A 15,682-nucleotide genomic window follows, 5' to 3' on the forward strand; every position below is an offset into this window, starting at 1 on the left:
CCCAGAGAACTCTGGCAAAAGACTTGACCCCACCGTTAGCATCTACCGAGTCCCTCTCTGCGGTCCACCTTTCGAGTGTGCCTTTAGGTGTGGAGGGTTGGGGGGTGCTGTAGCTCCTGGCCGGCTGGTTTGGCGACGACGCGTCCTCGCCCCTTCCTGGAATCAGGGATAATTTTTCCGTCCCTCCAGGGAGGGGTCAGGACCGGTCAGGCGGCCCATGACAGCCGCCTGCAGCCCTCCCTCGGCCGGGTTTCTCGCTGCTCTCCGATTGGCTCGCGCGCCCCCTTTCGTCACAATCACTTCCTGGTCACGCAGCGAAGCTTTCGCCGCTGGGCTTCGCACGGACTACGCTTCCCGTGTGGCTCTGCGGAAGCGGAAGCGGAAGCGAGCACGGAGGTACCAGCTGGTCTCCGTAGGGGGGGTCGGGGGCTCCATGAATGGACGCGGCGGCGGCGGCGGGAGCGGCCTGAGCTGGGCGCCGGGGCCAGAGCCGGGGGCGGCCCGGGGCCCGCGCCGCTGCATGGGGGCGGCTCGCGGGTCCTGAGAGGCGGGGCGGGCGGGCGAACCGACCAGGGAGGGGCGGGGCCGGGCGGCCACAGGCCGGAGGCGCGTCGGGCTGGAGCCGGTCACGATGCCCCGAAGGAAGCAAAGCCACCCGCAGCCCGTGAAATGCGAGGGGGTCAAAGGTCAGGGGTCAGGGGCCGCGGGGGGAGGAGCGGGGTGGGGACAGTGGCGTGAGTTCAGGTCGGGGTGGCGGGGGACTCCTAAGGGATGGGGTGGGCGATCTGGACTCCGAGCTCCTCGCCGAGGTACTGAGGGGACCCGAGAGGCCCGCGAGTGCGGGAAGCGGGTTACGAGGGCCCCCCCGGGTGCGGATGACGGGCACGGCTCCTGCGGGCCAGCCTCCAAGCCCCCTCCCCCCTCCAGTGGACACCGAAGACTCCCTCGATGAAGGACCCGGGGCCCTGGTATTGGAGAGCGATTTGCTACTAGGCCAGGATCTGGAGTTTGAGGAGGAAGAGGAAGAGGAAGAGGAGGAAGGTGACGGCAACAGTGACCAGCTCATGGGCTTCGAGAGAGACTCTGAAGGTGGGTTTGGGAGATTGGATTCAGTCTTGGTGACCCCTAGAACCTCAGCCCTTCGGGAGGAAGGTTAGGGTATAGGGCTAGAGAGTAACCCCCCATTTCCTGCCACCGCAGAAGGTGATTTGAACTAGATTTTTTTGGCTACTGGTCTGCCCAGTCGGCTCCAGGGCTGTTTAGGTGAAGTTCCGAGGCCTGGTCCGAAGGTGGTGAGGACAGGGGATGAGCACACGATGCAGCTGGTTAGAAGCAAATGCCCTTTTAATAACCTTGTCCCCCTCCCTAGCCAGTTCCTTTGTGAACTTACTTTTAAGAGGTTCAGGGAAGCAACTGCTTAGGTCTGACTCCCTTTCACCTGCAGCACAAGCTTCTTTTGTATTGAGGTTTTAGTCCAGCCTCAAGTACCCTTCCACATTCTCTTCCCTGTAATTTCTTGGCATCACCCCATCTAATTTGCTGCGCTGCCTAACCACTTATACCACTTACGAGGTTTTTGAAAGTCATTGAGGGAATCCATATAAAAAGGAATCCATCCTTTAGGCTTAGAAGTGGTATTAGTTGCATTTCTCTTTCTTCACTTCCCTCCAAATTTTGCTTCACTGGAGGTAGTGTTTATAATCGGTTCCATATTACAAGGGACCTCAGCAATACAGAGCTTGGAAAGCGTCTCGGATCTCTACCTTGTGTATGTTTTACTTCCTTATTCCAGTAGTCAGTTAATTGCATTGACTCATTTCAGTGTCTGACCCACTCTGAGCTCTTTTTCCTCTCAGTGGAGCTAAGTACAACCGCCATGGCCAGGTTAGCGCAGCTTCCCAGGGAGAGTTCATGTTGAATTTTCAGGATCTTTGAAGCGAAGAGTGGGTCCAAAGTGGGGAGACCACAAGTGAGAAAGGGAGTTTGGAGCACGGTCCTACCCCATGTTGATGTCTCTTCTCATGTCTGTCTCACCAGGAGACTCTCTGGGGGCCAGGCCTGGGCTTCCCTACGGGCTGAGCGACGACGAGTCTGGGGGCGGCCGGGCACTAAGTGCCGACAGTGAAGTTGAGGAGCCAGCCAGGGGTCCAGGGGAGGCCAGGGGTGAGAGGCCAGGCCCAGCCTGCCACCTGTGTGGGGGGCCGACAGGTGAGGGGCCGTGTTGTGGGGCAGGAGGGCCGGGTGGGGGGCCCCCGCTGCCCCCACGGCTGCTGTACTCATGCCGCCTCTGCGCCTTCGTGTCCCACTACTCGAGCCACCTGAAGCGGCACATGCAGACACACAGCGGAGAGAAGCCGTTCCGCTGTGGTCGCTGCCCCTACGCCTCAGCCCAGCTCGTCAACCTGACGCGACATACCCGCACCCACACTGGCGAGAAGCCCTACCGCTGTCCCCACTGCCCCTTTGCCTGCAGCAGCCTGGGCAACCTGAGGCGGCATCAGCGCACCCACGCGGGGCCCCCCACTCCTCCCTGCCCGACCTGTGGCTTCCGCTGCTGTGCTCCGCGTCCAACCCGGCCTCCCAGCCCCGCAGAGCAGGAGGGGGCGGTGCCCCGGCGACCTGAAGGTAAAGAGCCAGGAAGCAAAGGACCTGGGACTTGGGCGGGGCCTCCCGGGATGCTGGGATTCATAGCCCTGCTCTCATTGCCTCCACAGATGCTCTGCTGCTTCCAGATTTGAGTCTTCATGTCCCACCTGGCGGCGCCAGTTTCTTGCCAGACTGTGGGCAGTTGCGGGGTGAAGGGGAGGGCCTCTGTGGGACTGGAGCAGAACCACTGCCAGAGCTGCTGTTCCCTTGGACCTGCCGGAACTGTGGACAAGAACTGGAGGAGGGGGAGAGTAGTCGGCTGGGAACTGCCACGTGTGGGCGCTGCATGCGAGGAGAGACTGGAGTGGGGGCCAGTGGGGGGCCCCAGGGCCCCAGTGACAAAGGCTTTGCCTGTAGCCTCTGCCCCTTTGCCACTCACTACCCCAACCACCTGGCCCGGCACATGAAGACACACAGTGGGGAAAAGCCCTTCCGCTGTGCCCGCTGCCCCTATGCCTCTGCTCATCTGGACAACCTGAAGCGGCACCAGCGAGTCCACACGGGAGAGAAGCCCTACAAGTGTCCCCTCTGTCCCTATGCCTGTGGCAACCTGGCCAACCTCAAGCGTCATGGTCGCATCCACTCTGGGGACAAACCTTTTCGGTGTAGCCTTTGCAACTACAGCTGCAACCAGAGCATGAACCTCAAACGCCACATGCTGCGGCACACAGGCGAGAAGCCTTTTCGCTGTGCCACCTGCGCCTACACCACTGGCCACTGGGACAACTACAAACGCCACCAGAAGGTGCATGGCCATGGTGGGGCAGGAGGGCCTGGCCTCTCTGCTTCGGAGGGCTGGGCTCCACCTCACAGCCCCCCTTCTGTTTTGAGCACTCGGGGTCCAACGGCCCTGGGCAGCACTGGTAGCCGGGCTGTCCATACCGACTCGCCCTGAACCAGGTCCTTTTCCTTTAGGGCCTTACGGATTCGCCCTGTATGTTTTATACAGATGGACTAGAAGCTACCTTCTTCCTCCCCCGCTGGCCAGGGGCTCCACACAGACTAACCTAGCCCAAACCCCATGGACCGGGGGCCTTGTCTTGACTGGTGCACTTCATGAGCTCAGTGAGAAGGGTCCTGTATTCACCTCCATTGCTCCATCTCCAGGGGCTGTGGAAGAACTGGCTGGGGGTTTGCCCAGCCTCCCACCTGTTTATTTAACTTATTTCAGTGCTTTATAATAAAGGAAACACTAACAAAGCCATGTCTATGCTGAGTTGGCAGTGGCACGTACAGCTCAGCCTCACCCTGATCCTCAGCACAGCAGTCCATGTTGTGATGGAGGGAGCGGGGCAGTGAGAGGGAAGCAGAGGTAGGCAGCAATCAGGCTGAGTTTAATGAGGGGGAACTGGGCCAGACCACACAGAGACTTCTGCCCATCCCCTTGGCCTGGGGCCTCAGAAGCAGCCCAGGAGGAGCTGTGGTTCCTCCCCAAGGCAGGTAGCCATGGTCCCTTGGACTTTGTGCAAAATACTAAATGCTAATTTGGCATTGAGGGCCAGCTCTGGAAAGAGGGGACAGTCCTTTTTGCAGCCAGCCTGGGGGAGAAGGGAAGGTAGGTTAGGAGGCTCCTGGCCAGGAAGAGAAAAGGAGAAGGTAAGAAGACGACTCCCCAGCTTGGGATATACAGGCACAGGGCAAGTTTCTGAACATAATTCCAGGGTAGAGGGCAGACATCCGAGCACTGGAGATCACAGATCCTCATCTCCAATGCCTTCGAAGGCGAAATTGCCGTGGACATCACTGGCACTGGCATCTGTGCTGGGACTGCCAATCCCCCGCAAGCTCACAGCACTCAGCTTGCTCTGTAACAAAGGCAGGGTGGGGGTCAGAGTGCCGGATCCTCCTTGAGATTCCCCTACAAACACCCATTTCACCAACCCTTGTAGGCAACTCACTGAGAGTTTGACCATGGACTCCCGACTGGCATCAGGTGACTCCTGGGGAAGAGGCAGAGGTGTCAGAGACCTCACTGAGGCAAGGCTGGGGGCTGGGGTACTGACCAGGGAATAACTTACAAGCAGCGGTGGGGACTTGACTGCTTGCTGGCTGTCTGAGCGTCTCAGAGTGCCCCCGACCCGGCGGCGCAGCATCTGGGGGTGAGGGTAGGGGCAATGATGAGGGCAGGATCATTCCCTTTGAAATGCCCATCACTTCCCCTCCCTCTTCAGTGAAGCCTCGCGCCTAGGAGACTACAACCACTCAGCTGCTTGGCCCCTGCTTGCTGCTTACCTTCCTGATACTGCCTCCGGATTTCTTTACCATCAGCTCATCTACCATGGACTGCAAGCAGATGCTCATCATGATAGCCTGAGGGCAAGAAGAGAGCTCAGCCTGACCAGAGTGGTCATCCTGAGCCCAGCACCCCTAAGACAAGGCTCCCACTCACGTGGAGTCCTGGAAGCCCTAGACTTGGGTATCTAAGAGAGACGGTGCAATGGGCTCCAGAGGAGGCCTGAGGGTGGGCTCACACCTGGGGGCTGGTGATGGTGACCCACTGTAGCCGGTCCTTGCTCATGAGGTATTCGAAAGCCAGCTCCAGGCGCACCTCGCCCCGGCCCCGGCCCGGGCTGCTTGTGCCTCCGCTGGGCAATGGCACCTGAGAGAGGAAGGGGAATTAGGCAGAGTTTATTCTGATCAAGCTACCTCCTCTGAAGCTCCAGGCTTGCTCTGCAACCCCTAGGGCCTCTCCCTCCCACCCCAACTCACAGAGGAGGTGACCCGCCAGCACCGCATGCGGGTGACACGGAAGGAGCCTTCTCGGAGTTGTTGGCCGGGCAGGCGGAGCTGGAGGCTGAGCTCACTGTTGCCTGCACTCACCACCACAGGACAGTCCTTCTCAGGAAAGTCAGCCACGCAGGCATCGAAGCGCAAGTAGCCATAGTGCCGCAGAGTCTGGGCCAGCCGCAGGAACTGAAACCATCACCATGTGGGGCGGGTGAGGAGGGGAAGGAAGCAGGACAGCCCACAGAAAGCAATCCCTTGGCGGGAGAGAGAGAGGCCTTACCTCCTTCTTGGAAACTTTTTCTTGCAGAGATTTGAGCTGCCGGTGTTGCTCCTTGGTGACCAGGATCCACCCCCGCTCAATGTCTGATACTGTCTACAGTAGAGATGGAGTGGGGTGGGGGTCCCCAGTCAGAAAGCCAAGGAAAGTGTCCAGTCACCTCTGTCCAGACTGACCCCTACGCCGTATTTGAGTGACCTCTTTGCAATGAGTCCTTGACCATATCAGCTTACAAAGCAGGGTATGCAGAGGTTGTGCCAGGTTCCCTGACAGTATTCTAGGAACTTCCCCATGCACTGAGAGTAAAGACCTGAAAGGGCTGTTCTTGGTAGAGTGGGACACCAGTCACTTTCAGGGGAAGGCTTCTGAGGCAGCTCCAAGCTCACCTGAGCATAAAGCAGATTCAGGCCAACCCGGTTCTCCATGACATCGTCGTCATAGGCAGAGTCCCAGTAACTGTGAGGTCAAAGGGTGAAAAGGGGTCATGGGGCTAAGCTGTGGTAAGGCAAGAGGCAGAGAGGAAAATAGGGGCAAAGCAGGAGCAATCTGGAACTATCAGGTTAATGGTGCAGTAGGAGGAAGCTTGGGGGACTTGGTAGAAACACCCAGTGCTACCCCCTTTTCCACATTATTCTGTCTCAATACACAGCCCAATAACCCAATCCAACTTTCTCCCGCTCCCTCCCAGCCCAGCCCTGACCTCTTCCTTAGCACAATCTTATACTCTTGACTCCGAAGACTGGTAACAGACACATAAGGCAGCTCAAACTCTTGCAACTTTCGTACAACTATGGGTTAAAAAAAAAAAGGGAAAATGTCATGAGACTCAAGGGGAGGGAAATCAAGAGTGAAGCCCTGAGGAAGTGCTACATTCTGGGGGACAGGGGAGTAAATGCACTACTTGAAGCACAGGAAAGCAGTAAAGTCCACAGAAACTCACAAGAAAAGGCTCCATCCTCTTTTTCTCGTACTAGAAAGAGACTAAAGTATCCAATCAAGTCATCTGGAAGATCTAGCTTTGCAGCCACAGCCTGAGGATTGGGAAGGAAATACAACTTATCATACTGGCTGGTTCCAATCACTCCCAAGCCTGAGCCCCTTGGGTAGGGAAAGGAAGGGCAGTGCAGAACAAATGCCTCACCTCCAGGACATCTTCGGTCTGATCTGAAGTTAGCACATTGACCAAAACCTTCTGCCCATTGCTGAGCAGGACTTCCAAGGAGACCTCCTCTGTAGGGACCTGTTGTGTCTCCTGATTGTGAGCACAGACAGGAATGGAAGACACCACCTTTTTAGCCTCTGCCCAGAGTCCATCTCTGGCCCATGCCCAACCCTCTATTTCTAGGTCTCTGGTGTCTTTATTCTCAGAAGCTTAATTACAGGCCAGGTTTCCTTAATTTTACTGGTACAAGAGTCCTTTACATTTAAAAAAAAAAAAAGGCGCCAGATGACTTCTCTGTAGCTACCTCATTAAAATGACATGGCCCTGAGAAAAGTTCTTTTCTTAAATCTTGGTCCCACCAAAAATTTTACCTGTTGTGCTCGACGCAGGAAGCTATTGAAGGTCTCACTGCTCCCAAGCAATGGGTCTTGACGAACTATGGGGACAACAGAAAGATGTTTCAGTAACATGATTCCCTTTTGGCTCTGCCCAGTTCTCTTCTAGGCAGATTGCACCCTACCCCATTTCCTGTGGCCTGCTGGATTGCCCAGCTGGCCTCACCTCACTGCATAAATTCTTCACCTTCCACACCCTTGGCTGCCATCTAGTTGAGACCAATCTATAGTTTCCAGAACTAGGGAAGTAACAATGATGTAAATCTAAAGCATATCAGATACAATTAAATTCTCCCCACCCATCTAAATTGCTTTACAACTACCTAGCATGCCCAAAGTTGCTTTGCTAGTATCTAGCATATTCTTGCATGTCATTTACTTTTGCTAATTTAATAACAGATCAACAACAGGCTTCCCAGATTTAGAAATTAATTCTTCCATAGAGCCAGTGATTTTGAGTCTCTCCCCCATAATCTTCAACAGTCAGCCTAAAGTTCTCTCCAACCACTCACCAGCTTGCATGTACTTCTCTAACTGCTCTCTCCTCTGTTCTACCTCAGCAGGTGTCAGAGAGAAAAGCTTCTTTGGGGGAAATGCAGGAAGCACATTGGCCCCATACTCCTTCCGAAGCTATTTAGAGAAAGAGATACAACTCTTCAAATAAACATGGCAGAGAGAAGAGGCAATCCACTCACAGTGTTCTCCTGGGCTCTGCTTCCCTTCCCTCAGTCCCTGCTCTTTGATCTATCCTGGTCATCTGGGAAGCAATTCCTTCAGCAGACAAAGCCACCCCTCTATCTTCGACATAGTTCTTACCTAGCTGATGTAGAAGCCATCCCCTTCACAGTGTGGGGCGGGTGTGTATGGAGCCAGGGTGTAGGGGACTTCCCAGATTATCTAGCAGGACTGTATTTATTGAACTCTCATGGGAAGTAAAGAGTTTTAGAAGAAAAGTTTATGTGCACACATAGTTACATAATAGCTAAGTATGTTCACAAAGTATCCTAGGACTTAAAGGAGTTTTACAGATCAACTAATCCATTTTTCATTTGTTGAAACTGAAATCCAAAGAAATTAGGTTACTTGCTTAGGGTTGCACAGACAATCAGTAGAACCAGGGCTCTCTACTAAATTAAACAGTTCACAATCTGGCGAGAACAGAGAGACATGCACCACAGATACCTAGAGATAACTGGAACAACTCAAGCACTGACTACAAAGCAATCAGTGATGGTTTGTAGGAGCAGGAAAAAGAATTTCAAGTTGCAGCTCAGATGACAGAAAAAATGATTTGGCAGCGGGTGGGGGTGTAGGTCGGTTTTTTTCATGCTCAGGCAAAGACTGAACTAAGACTGGGGCTAGAGAAGCAGGAAGGAGGCTGTCGAGTATAAGGAGGAGCACAGCAGTTGGTGTGGCTGACTCTACACTTTTAAGGAGTTCCAGGAAATGTCACAAGATAAGCCAGAGCACTCGATCCTCCTCTGTGGCAGTGATTAAAGGGAAGCTACAACCTAAGGAAAGCGATGAGGCGGGGAAGGAGACACTGGTGCCCAGACGTAGAAAAGGGCTTGAAGTTGCCTGAAGGCAGGGGCACAGTCCCACCTGCTCGTGCAGCCCCAGGAGCTGGCTGTAGCGCACCCGACAGTGCAAGACTCCATTCACGTGAATGTTGTAGGCCTGAGGACACAAAAGCAGGCGAGCATTTTAGGGTCGCAGTCTGGGAGACTCCCCGGAAGTTGCCTGGTGTTGCTCCTGGGGAAGGCGCAGAGCCCCTCTGAGTGTTTGTCAGTCTGTTTTCCCCAGGGCCGGGTTCCAAAGTACAAGGCCAAGTCCAGGGGAAACTCGGGCACTCTGCCGCAATCTCCCTCCCCAAGAAACCAGTGACGCCCACCAGAGCCACGAAGGCCCAGCCGGGGGAGGCAACACGGCCGAACAAAGGACCTAAAGAAGCTGCGGCGGCCTGTGGACGACTCTGAGACGTGTTACAACCATCCAGAGAGACCGCCGGGAGTCGGCAGCCTGGGACCATGCCCGAAAGGGTCGTCGGCCAGGCCTCGGAGGCCGCTCAGAGAGGGCTCCGGCCCGTTATCCCCGCCCCTGCCCGGCCCGGCTCCGGCCGCTCCTCACCACGTAGGCGGAGCCGCCGCTGTCCCCGCTGCGGGACTCGGTTTCCGGAATGGAAAAGTGCATGTTCCCCGCGGCAGGGCCCGGCCGGGCTCCAGACTGCGAGGGCCGCGGCGGCTCTGCGCGCTCCCCTCCGTTGCTTAGCGAGTCCCGGCAGCTTCACTCGCCATTTTGGGGGGCTGAGATCGGAGGTGGGAAGGGCGGTGGGACGTCCGCTCCGGGGCGCAGCTCCCCGGGCATGCTGGGATCTGTAGTCTACAGGGCGCGAGGAGCCTGCCCGGCGGGAGCCCGACGCGGAGGTGGCCCTCGTCGCGACCCGTAGCCCCGGGCGCGGCCCCGGTGCACGACGGGGGTTGTAGTCTCCGGGGGCCGCACGCCGCGGGAGTCGGCCCAGGTGGCGCTGTGGTCCCAGTGACCGTGGCGGGCGGAGCCGAGGACGGTGTGTGATGGCTGCCGTGGCTGTGGCTGTTCGCGAGGGTGAGTGAAGGGCCGCGGCGCCCAGACAGGTGCGCGAGCCGAAGGACTTCGGGTGGGCGCTGCTGGGCCCGGAGCCCCTCTGGGCCCTGTCACTGAGTTCCGGCTCCGCGCCGGACCCGGGCCTGCACTGCCTGGGGCACAGCCCCGAGCCGCGTACCGGCTGGTTCCCTTGAGAAGGGTGGGTGTCCCCTCCTGCCTCCCGCCTCCTGCCTCCTGCCTCCCGCCCCCGCCTTCCCTTTGATCCTGCCGCGCACTGCGTCCCCACGCGGATCCCTGGCTTGCCTCCCGCCTGGTGGCGGAGCCCTGATCATGCCGACCCAGCAGCCAGCTGCGCCGACTCCGAGTCCCCCCAAACCCTCCCGGAGTCTTTCTGGATCACTGTGTGCTCTGTTTTCTGATGCAGACTCGGGATCTGGGATGAAGGCGGAGCTATCTCCTCGGCCCGGGGTAAGTGTGGGTGCCCTCCCGAGCCGCCTGTCAAACGGTGCGCAGGAGGCTGTGTCAGCCTCATTGTCCCAACCTGATTCCCGTTTCACTTTATTTCGCGGTAAAGCCAGGAGATTTTACAGAGTTCTTTCAACCCCAACAGTATGTGCCTCTGATCCTGGAGGAGAAGCTTTGATCTCCGTGGGATGTTGAGTTGTAAGCAGAGAGTGAGGGAGGATTAGAGACTTAACTTTGGGGGAATCTTGTAGACAGCCAATAGTGCGTCTTCACCTTTGGGATTGTCAGGGGTAAGAACAGTATTCTGTATGTGTCTCAGGCAGGGGGGAGGGAGATGACCCAAGAAGAGAAGCTTCAGCTTCGGAAGGAAAAGAAACAGCAGAAGAAGAAACGGAAGGAGGAAAAGGGAGCAGAACCAGAAACTGGCTCTGCAGTATCTGCAGCCCCATGTCAAGGTGCGGGGACTTTTTTTTTTAATAAAGGCCTGGGATGTGGAGCAGGTAGAGGGATGTGTGGGAGAGAAGAGTGGGAGGTGGGACAAAGTTCATTTGAAAAAGTGAGCAGTGAAGAGTGGATAAAGGGAGCGAGGCTTTGACTGGGGCTTTCATATCATCTGCCTGGAGCTTGGGAACCTCTTCCTTTTACGTTTAGTAGGCCCAACCAAAGAACTGTCTGGACTGGGCAGTCAGTTGGGCACTGCTAGGGAGAAAGTTCCAGCTGGTCGGAGTAAAGCTGAACTTCGTGCTGAGCGGCGGGCCAAGCAGGATGCCCAGCGGGCACTGAAACAGGCAAGAAAAGGGGAACAAGGAGGGTCAGCCCCTCAAGCCTGTCCTGGCACAGCTGGAGAAATCCCCTCAGGTATTTTTCCTTCATTTCAGCATCTCTATAAACTCTGATTGTTGTTTGATCTGGCCTTCCAATAGTAAGACACCTCTCCCCTCCCATTCTTCGCCTTGGGACCCAGAGTTCAAAATTCTTCTCCTAATCTTATCCTACTTCCACTTCTTTTTTAAGATTTTATTTATCTTTGCATGGGAGGACTGGGGTGTAGGCCAGAGGTGGGGGAGGGGAAGAGGGTTCACCAGAGACAGTGGGGAGCAGAACAGGCAGATCTACTGAAATACACTGCTGAGGGAAGCAGTGGGCGAGAAAGGAGAGGTCTGCTGCACCATATGTGGGTTAGGGATTGAACCCAGGCCATTGTGGTGGCAGCACTGAGACTTAACCCCTAGGCCACCAGGGAGGCCCTCCATTTCTTTTTTTTCCTCCTCCTCTGCCCAACTTTTCTTGATGTCCTTTAGGCCCTAAAAACAAGTTTCTCATGATCAACTGTTGTATCTTGAAGACATGACTGTTGTTTTTTAGGGGTGAAACGTCTCCCTGAGCAGACTCAGGTGGATGACCTCACACTTCTGAGAAGGCTTGTTAGAAAACCAGAGCGACAACAGGTAGGAAGGGTGGTTGGTGTGGTGTGCGGCCAGAAAGAGCCTCGGGAATGGGATTAAGGGAGGAAAGGTACTCTGTTGGGGCAAAAAGAAGGGCAAAGATGCTGAGAAGGATGGGGATTTAGCTAAAAGCAGTCTCACTGTGTACTTCCTTTCTAGCTTCATCCCATAAGTTTTACACTCTGGGCCTTTGGTCCTATTTCCTTGTTCTCAAGGTTCCTACACGAAAGGATTATGGATCCAAAGTCAGTCTCTTCTCCCACCTACCCCAGTACAGCAGACAAAACTCTCTGACCCAGTATATGAGGTAGGATCCTCTGAAATTGTCATAACTTTTAAGTAGGAGGGATTTTAGCAACTCAGTACTAAAAGTGACTGGAAACTTGAGGTTGAATAAATGGGAAGGAATGTGAATAAAAGGCAAAAAAAAAAAAAAAAAAAAAGGAAATGGGGGTGTCTATGCCGGTGAAGGAAGTTCCTGTTTATCAGGGGCAGATGGGCAGTAGATGCTCAAGCTCCCTTGCAAAGTGTGTGACACCGCCATCCCATCAGCATCCCATCCTCTGTGATCCACCCAGCCATGGTGCGCCTCGGCCTGCAGTATTCCCAGGGCCTGGTCAGTGGCTCCAATGCCCGGTGTATTGCCCTGCTCCGTGCCTTGCAGCAGGTATGCTCCCCTCCTGCCCCCTCTTATGACCCAATCCCACCCACCCTGACACTATCCCAGCTTTGGTTACCCACAGTAATCTCTAGGGCTAAGAGAGAATGACTCTGCCCTCAGTATACTTCACTCAGTAAATCTTACCCTTCTCCCCATTCACAAGCCTTTGTTAGGGGACATTTTGTTGACTAACTTGTATATCCCTTAGGTGATTCAGGATTACACAACACCACCCAATGAAGAACTCTCAAGGGACCTCGTAAATAAACTAAAGCCCTACTTCAGGTAAGGACAACCACAATACGGCCACTCCCACCTTGTCTGGTCCTGTACGCTTTCTCTTGCCCTTTTACCTCTGTCGTCTATCTCTATTTTCATATTTCTGTTCTCTGTCTTCTTTTTTAAAGAAATGTTTTTGAACTTGAGAGCTTTGTAAGTTGTAATGAGTTATACTTATGTGAGGTGTTATTGTTGTAGCTTCCTGACTCAGTGCCGCCCCCTGTCAGCAAGCATGTGCAATGCCATCAAGTTCCTTAACAAGGAGATCACTAGTGTGAGCAGCTCCAAGCGGGAAGAGGAGGTAATGTGTATGCTTGAAGAAGACATACACCTGGGGGTAGAGCTGAGACACACGTTTAGGGCCCCCAGGAATGCAGACATTCTGCCCTAGTCAAGAGTTAAAGAAGTGGTTGGACTGTCTGACTGTGCCACCTTTGGGTCCCTTTACAACCCTTTCAGTTCATTGTTACACACATGTTCCAGCCTTTGGCATGATGAGCAGAGGAAGAAATGTGTTCATTTATTGCTTCTTAAGCATCTTACTCCATTTAGGCCAAGTCAGAACTCCGAGCAGCCATTGATCGGTATGTGCAAGAGAAGATTGTGCTTGCAGCTCAGGCAATTTCACGCTTTGCTTATAAGAAGATCAGTAATGGAGATGTGATCCTGGTGTATGGATGGTACGGTTCGGAAGCTATGACTGAGAAAACTCGGGTGGGGGTGTGTGAAATGATCTGAAGAAGGGACTTCTCTTTGCCTTTAGGAACGAGCTGGCCACCAACCAGTTAGTGACATTTATAACTGAATCCTCCTCTTCATTCACTCCAGCTCATCCCTGGTATCACGAATTCTTCAGGAGGCTTGGGCTAAGGGCCGGCGGTTTCGGGTGGTAGTGGTGGACAGCCGGCCACGGCTGGAGGGAAGGCACACGCTACGTTCTCTTGTCCATGCCGGTGTCCCTGCCTCCTACCTGCTGATTCCTGCAGCCTCCTATGTGCTCCCAGAGGTGAGGGCAGAGAAAGGGACTCCGAAGTTGGAGATAAAAGGGTATAGTAGTAAAGACATAATCCCATCTTCTTCAGGTTGTAATTATTTGGAAATAATTAGAATTATATAACTGTTTTTATATGTAATAGGAAAAACATCTGCAAAATGTTATAGCACATTCTAGCTACAGCAAGAACTTTATATTAAACTAACAGCCACTAGGAGGGACCAGGATAAAAGTAAAGTTTAGAGTTTAGTTTTCTTGTGGGAGGTTTGATGGGTCAGTAGCCAGGTGTTTTCCATGAACAGCCTCTAGTAAGATTTATTACTCATTGTCTTAATATTGCTGCTGGGCAGGAGGGGTGAATTTTACCCCATAATAATCATCAATCGCATTTCTCTTCCCCCCCCCATCCCATTCTCCAAACAAATAGGTTTCTAAGGTGCTATTGGGAGCTCATGCACTCCTGGCCAACGGGTCTGTGATGTCACGGGTAGGGACAGCACAGCTGGCCCTGGTGGCACGAGCCCACAACGTGCCGGTGCTGGTCTGCTGTGAAACATACAAGTTCTGTGAGCGGGTGCAGACTGATGCCTTTGTCTCTAACGAGCTGGGTAAGAGCCCAGGAGGGCAGAAGAGAAGTCTCTAGGACCTGAGCAGATTTGGGAGGAAGAGGGGAGACTGAACTACAGCCTACTTTCTAAGAGGACATCATTGGGTACACCTCTCATTATAGATGACCCAGACGATCTGCTGTGTGAGCAAGGAGACCACATAGCCCTGGCTAACTGGCAGAACCACCTGTCCCTGCGGTTGTTGAATCTGGTCTATGATGTGACTCCCCCAGAACTGGTGGATCTGGTGATCACAGAGCTGGGGATGATCCCTTGCAGTTCTGTACCTGTTGTCCTCCGAGTCAAAAGCAGTGACCAGTGAGTGGGGGAACACAGGGTCAATAAATTACATACACTCTATGTTCAGCAACTCTGCTGCCTTTGTATCTCTTTTAACATTGCCACTACTTATGTTAGGAGTCTAGACTTCCCAACACCTCTTAGCATCTGCTACCACCCTCAGACCTTTATGAAGATCCTCTGAAATGTCTAGTTCCATGTCAGTGCTTTGGGGCCAGAGGTCAAAAAAACTATCCAACCATTAACCATTTATTGAATATCTGTATTCCAAACCCTGAGCTAGATATGAGGAGCAATATAAGGACAAATGAAAGTCCATGGTATTATTAACTAAGCCAGTGTGTGATCTCAGGCATTCTGGATCCAGAGACTGTGCCCTTAATTGTTTGTTATGCTATCTGCCATTAAGGAGCACTATTGGAGGAGGAACACAGGCAATATCTATAGTATGACATAAATTCTAGTAGTGTGAATGGAGTTCCTTCTAAGGATGATGCCAGGTTTTATGAGGTTGAAAACCTCATAACAGGTAACATCTGACCTTGTCCTTGAAGGGTAAGTTTTCCAGTTGGAAAGGAATGGAAAGGCATTGCTTCTCAGCATTTCGGCTAAGATCAAGTGTATTATCTGTTTTTATCAGTTTAATATCTGATGTATCCTCTATCTGAGGATAATACATTAAATGGATTTTTGGAGCAGGGAGATGGAATAGGAACTTGCTCCATCCACTCCACGCATCCACCTGGTATTACACTGTTCCACTCCATGGAACAAAATTTAAAAAAATGAAAAGAAATATAAAGGCAGATCAGCAGTAGAAATAACTTGAACACAAAGACAGAGTAGGCTTAAAATAGCGGCCAGTTCCAAAGTGTCAAGTAGGTTGGTGAGGCTAGACCCAAGAATCATTTGGAGACCTCGTGATAAAGCAGCAAAGGTAGGTAGATTACCAGAGTCTACTCATTGTGGTCAGCCAAAAAAAAAAAAAATGGAGGTATTCATTTTGTGTGTGCGTGTATGTGTGGGTATTTTATTGAAAAATCTCACAGTAGTAGAATGAACTATACAAAGAATCTGGGGCCTCCCTGGTGGCACAAGGGGTTAAGTCCCAGCACTATCAAGCTATCATCAGCCACTGCAGCA

At 53.4% G+C, this 15,682-nt stretch overlaps 3 protein-coding genes and 1 non-coding gene across 9 annotated transcripts; 3 read left to right on the plus strand and 1 right to left on the minus strand.

The window, feature by feature from the left end:
• The first annotated feature begins 260 nt into the window (after positions 1 to 260).
• Positions 261 to 3,850, plus strand: ZNF513 (zinc finger protein 513). Of its 3 annotated transcripts, none has more exons than XM_037528331.2 (4): positions 261 to 396; positions 928 to 1,089; positions 2,038 to 2,625; positions 2,715 to 3,850. In XM_037528331.2, the coding sequence occupies exons 2-4, from the start codon at positions 1,065 to 1,067 to the stop codon at positions 3,539 to 3,541; spliced, it is 1,440 nt and encodes a 479-aa protein (XP_037384228.1). In that variant the 5' UTR covers positions 261 to 396; positions 928 to 1,064; the 3' UTR covers positions 3,542 to 3,850. The 3 variants fall into 3 exon arrangements, with proteins under 3 accessions (XP_037384228.1, XP_037384227.1, XP_037384229.1); XM_037528330.2 differs by lacking the exon at positions 261 to 396 and adding an exon at positions 424 to 686; XM_037528332.2 differs by lacking the exon at positions 261 to 396 and adding an exon at positions 785 to 809.
• A 109-nt stretch (positions 3,851 to 3,959) lies between these two features.
• SNX17 (sorting nexin 17) lies at positions 3,960 to 9,612 on the minus strand. Its single transcript, XM_037528333.2, has 15 exons — positions 9,335 to 9,612; positions 8,810 to 8,884; positions 7,720 to 7,837; positions 7,184 to 7,248; positions 6,792 to 6,902; positions 6,591 to 6,681; positions 6,351 to 6,438; positions 6,037 to 6,106; positions 5,654 to 5,746; positions 5,356 to 5,559; positions 5,120 to 5,245; positions 4,879 to 4,956; positions 4,665 to 4,739; positions 4,545 to 4,586; positions 3,960 to 4,451 (listed from the first exon to the last, which is right to left on the minus strand). Exons 1-15 carry the CDS (start codon positions 9,395 to 9,397, stop codon positions 4,338 to 4,340), a joined length of 1,413 nt encoding a protein of 470 aa, XP_037384230.1. The 5' UTR covers positions 9,398 to 9,612; the 3' UTR covers positions 3,960 to 4,337.
• Positions 9,613 to 9,713: 101 nt separating this feature from the next.
• EIF2B4 (eukaryotic translation initiation factor 2B subunit delta) lies at positions 9,714 to 14,599 on the plus strand. 4 transcript variants are annotated; one of them, XM_037528337.2, is made up of 13 exons: positions 9,714 to 9,808; positions 10,212 to 10,255; positions 10,572 to 10,707; positions 10,904 to 11,110; positions 11,618 to 11,700; positions 11,913 to 12,004; positions 12,250 to 12,364; positions 12,567 to 12,643; positions 12,836 to 12,938; positions 13,190 to 13,317; positions 13,466 to 13,643; positions 14,059 to 14,239; positions 14,362 to 14,599. In XM_037528337.2, the coding sequence occupies exons 1-13, from the start codon at positions 9,778 to 9,780 to the stop codon at positions 14,559 to 14,561; spliced, it is 1,575 nt and encodes a 524-aa protein (XP_037384234.1). In that variant the 5' UTR covers positions 9,714 to 9,777; the 3' UTR covers positions 14,562 to 14,599. The 4 variants fall into 4 exon arrangements, with proteins under 4 accessions (XP_037384234.1, XP_037384236.1, XP_037384232.1 ...); XM_037528339.2 differs by having other exon boundaries at positions 10,907 to 11,110; XM_037528335.2 differs by lacking the exon at positions 9,714 to 9,808 and having other exon boundaries at positions 10,089 to 10,255.
• Positions 14,600 to 15,127: 528 nt separating this feature from the next.
• LOC119260059 (U2 spliceosomal RNA) lies at positions 15,128 to 15,318 on the plus strand. Its single transcript, XR_005128693.1, has one exon. It is a non-coding gene; the product is annotated as a U2 spliceosomal RNA (small nuclear RNA).
• Positions 15,319 to 15,682: the final 364 nt, after the last annotated feature.

Source organism: Talpa occidentalis, unplaced genomic scaffold (assembly GCF_014898055.3).
Source record: "Talpa occidentalis isolate TD23 unplaced genomic scaffold, MPIMG_talOcc4v2.1 talOcc4.5, whole genome shotgun sequence".
NCBI classification, from domain to species: domain Eukaryota; kingdom Metazoa; phylum Chordata; class Mammalia; order Eulipotyphla; family Talpidae; genus Talpa; species Talpa occidentalis.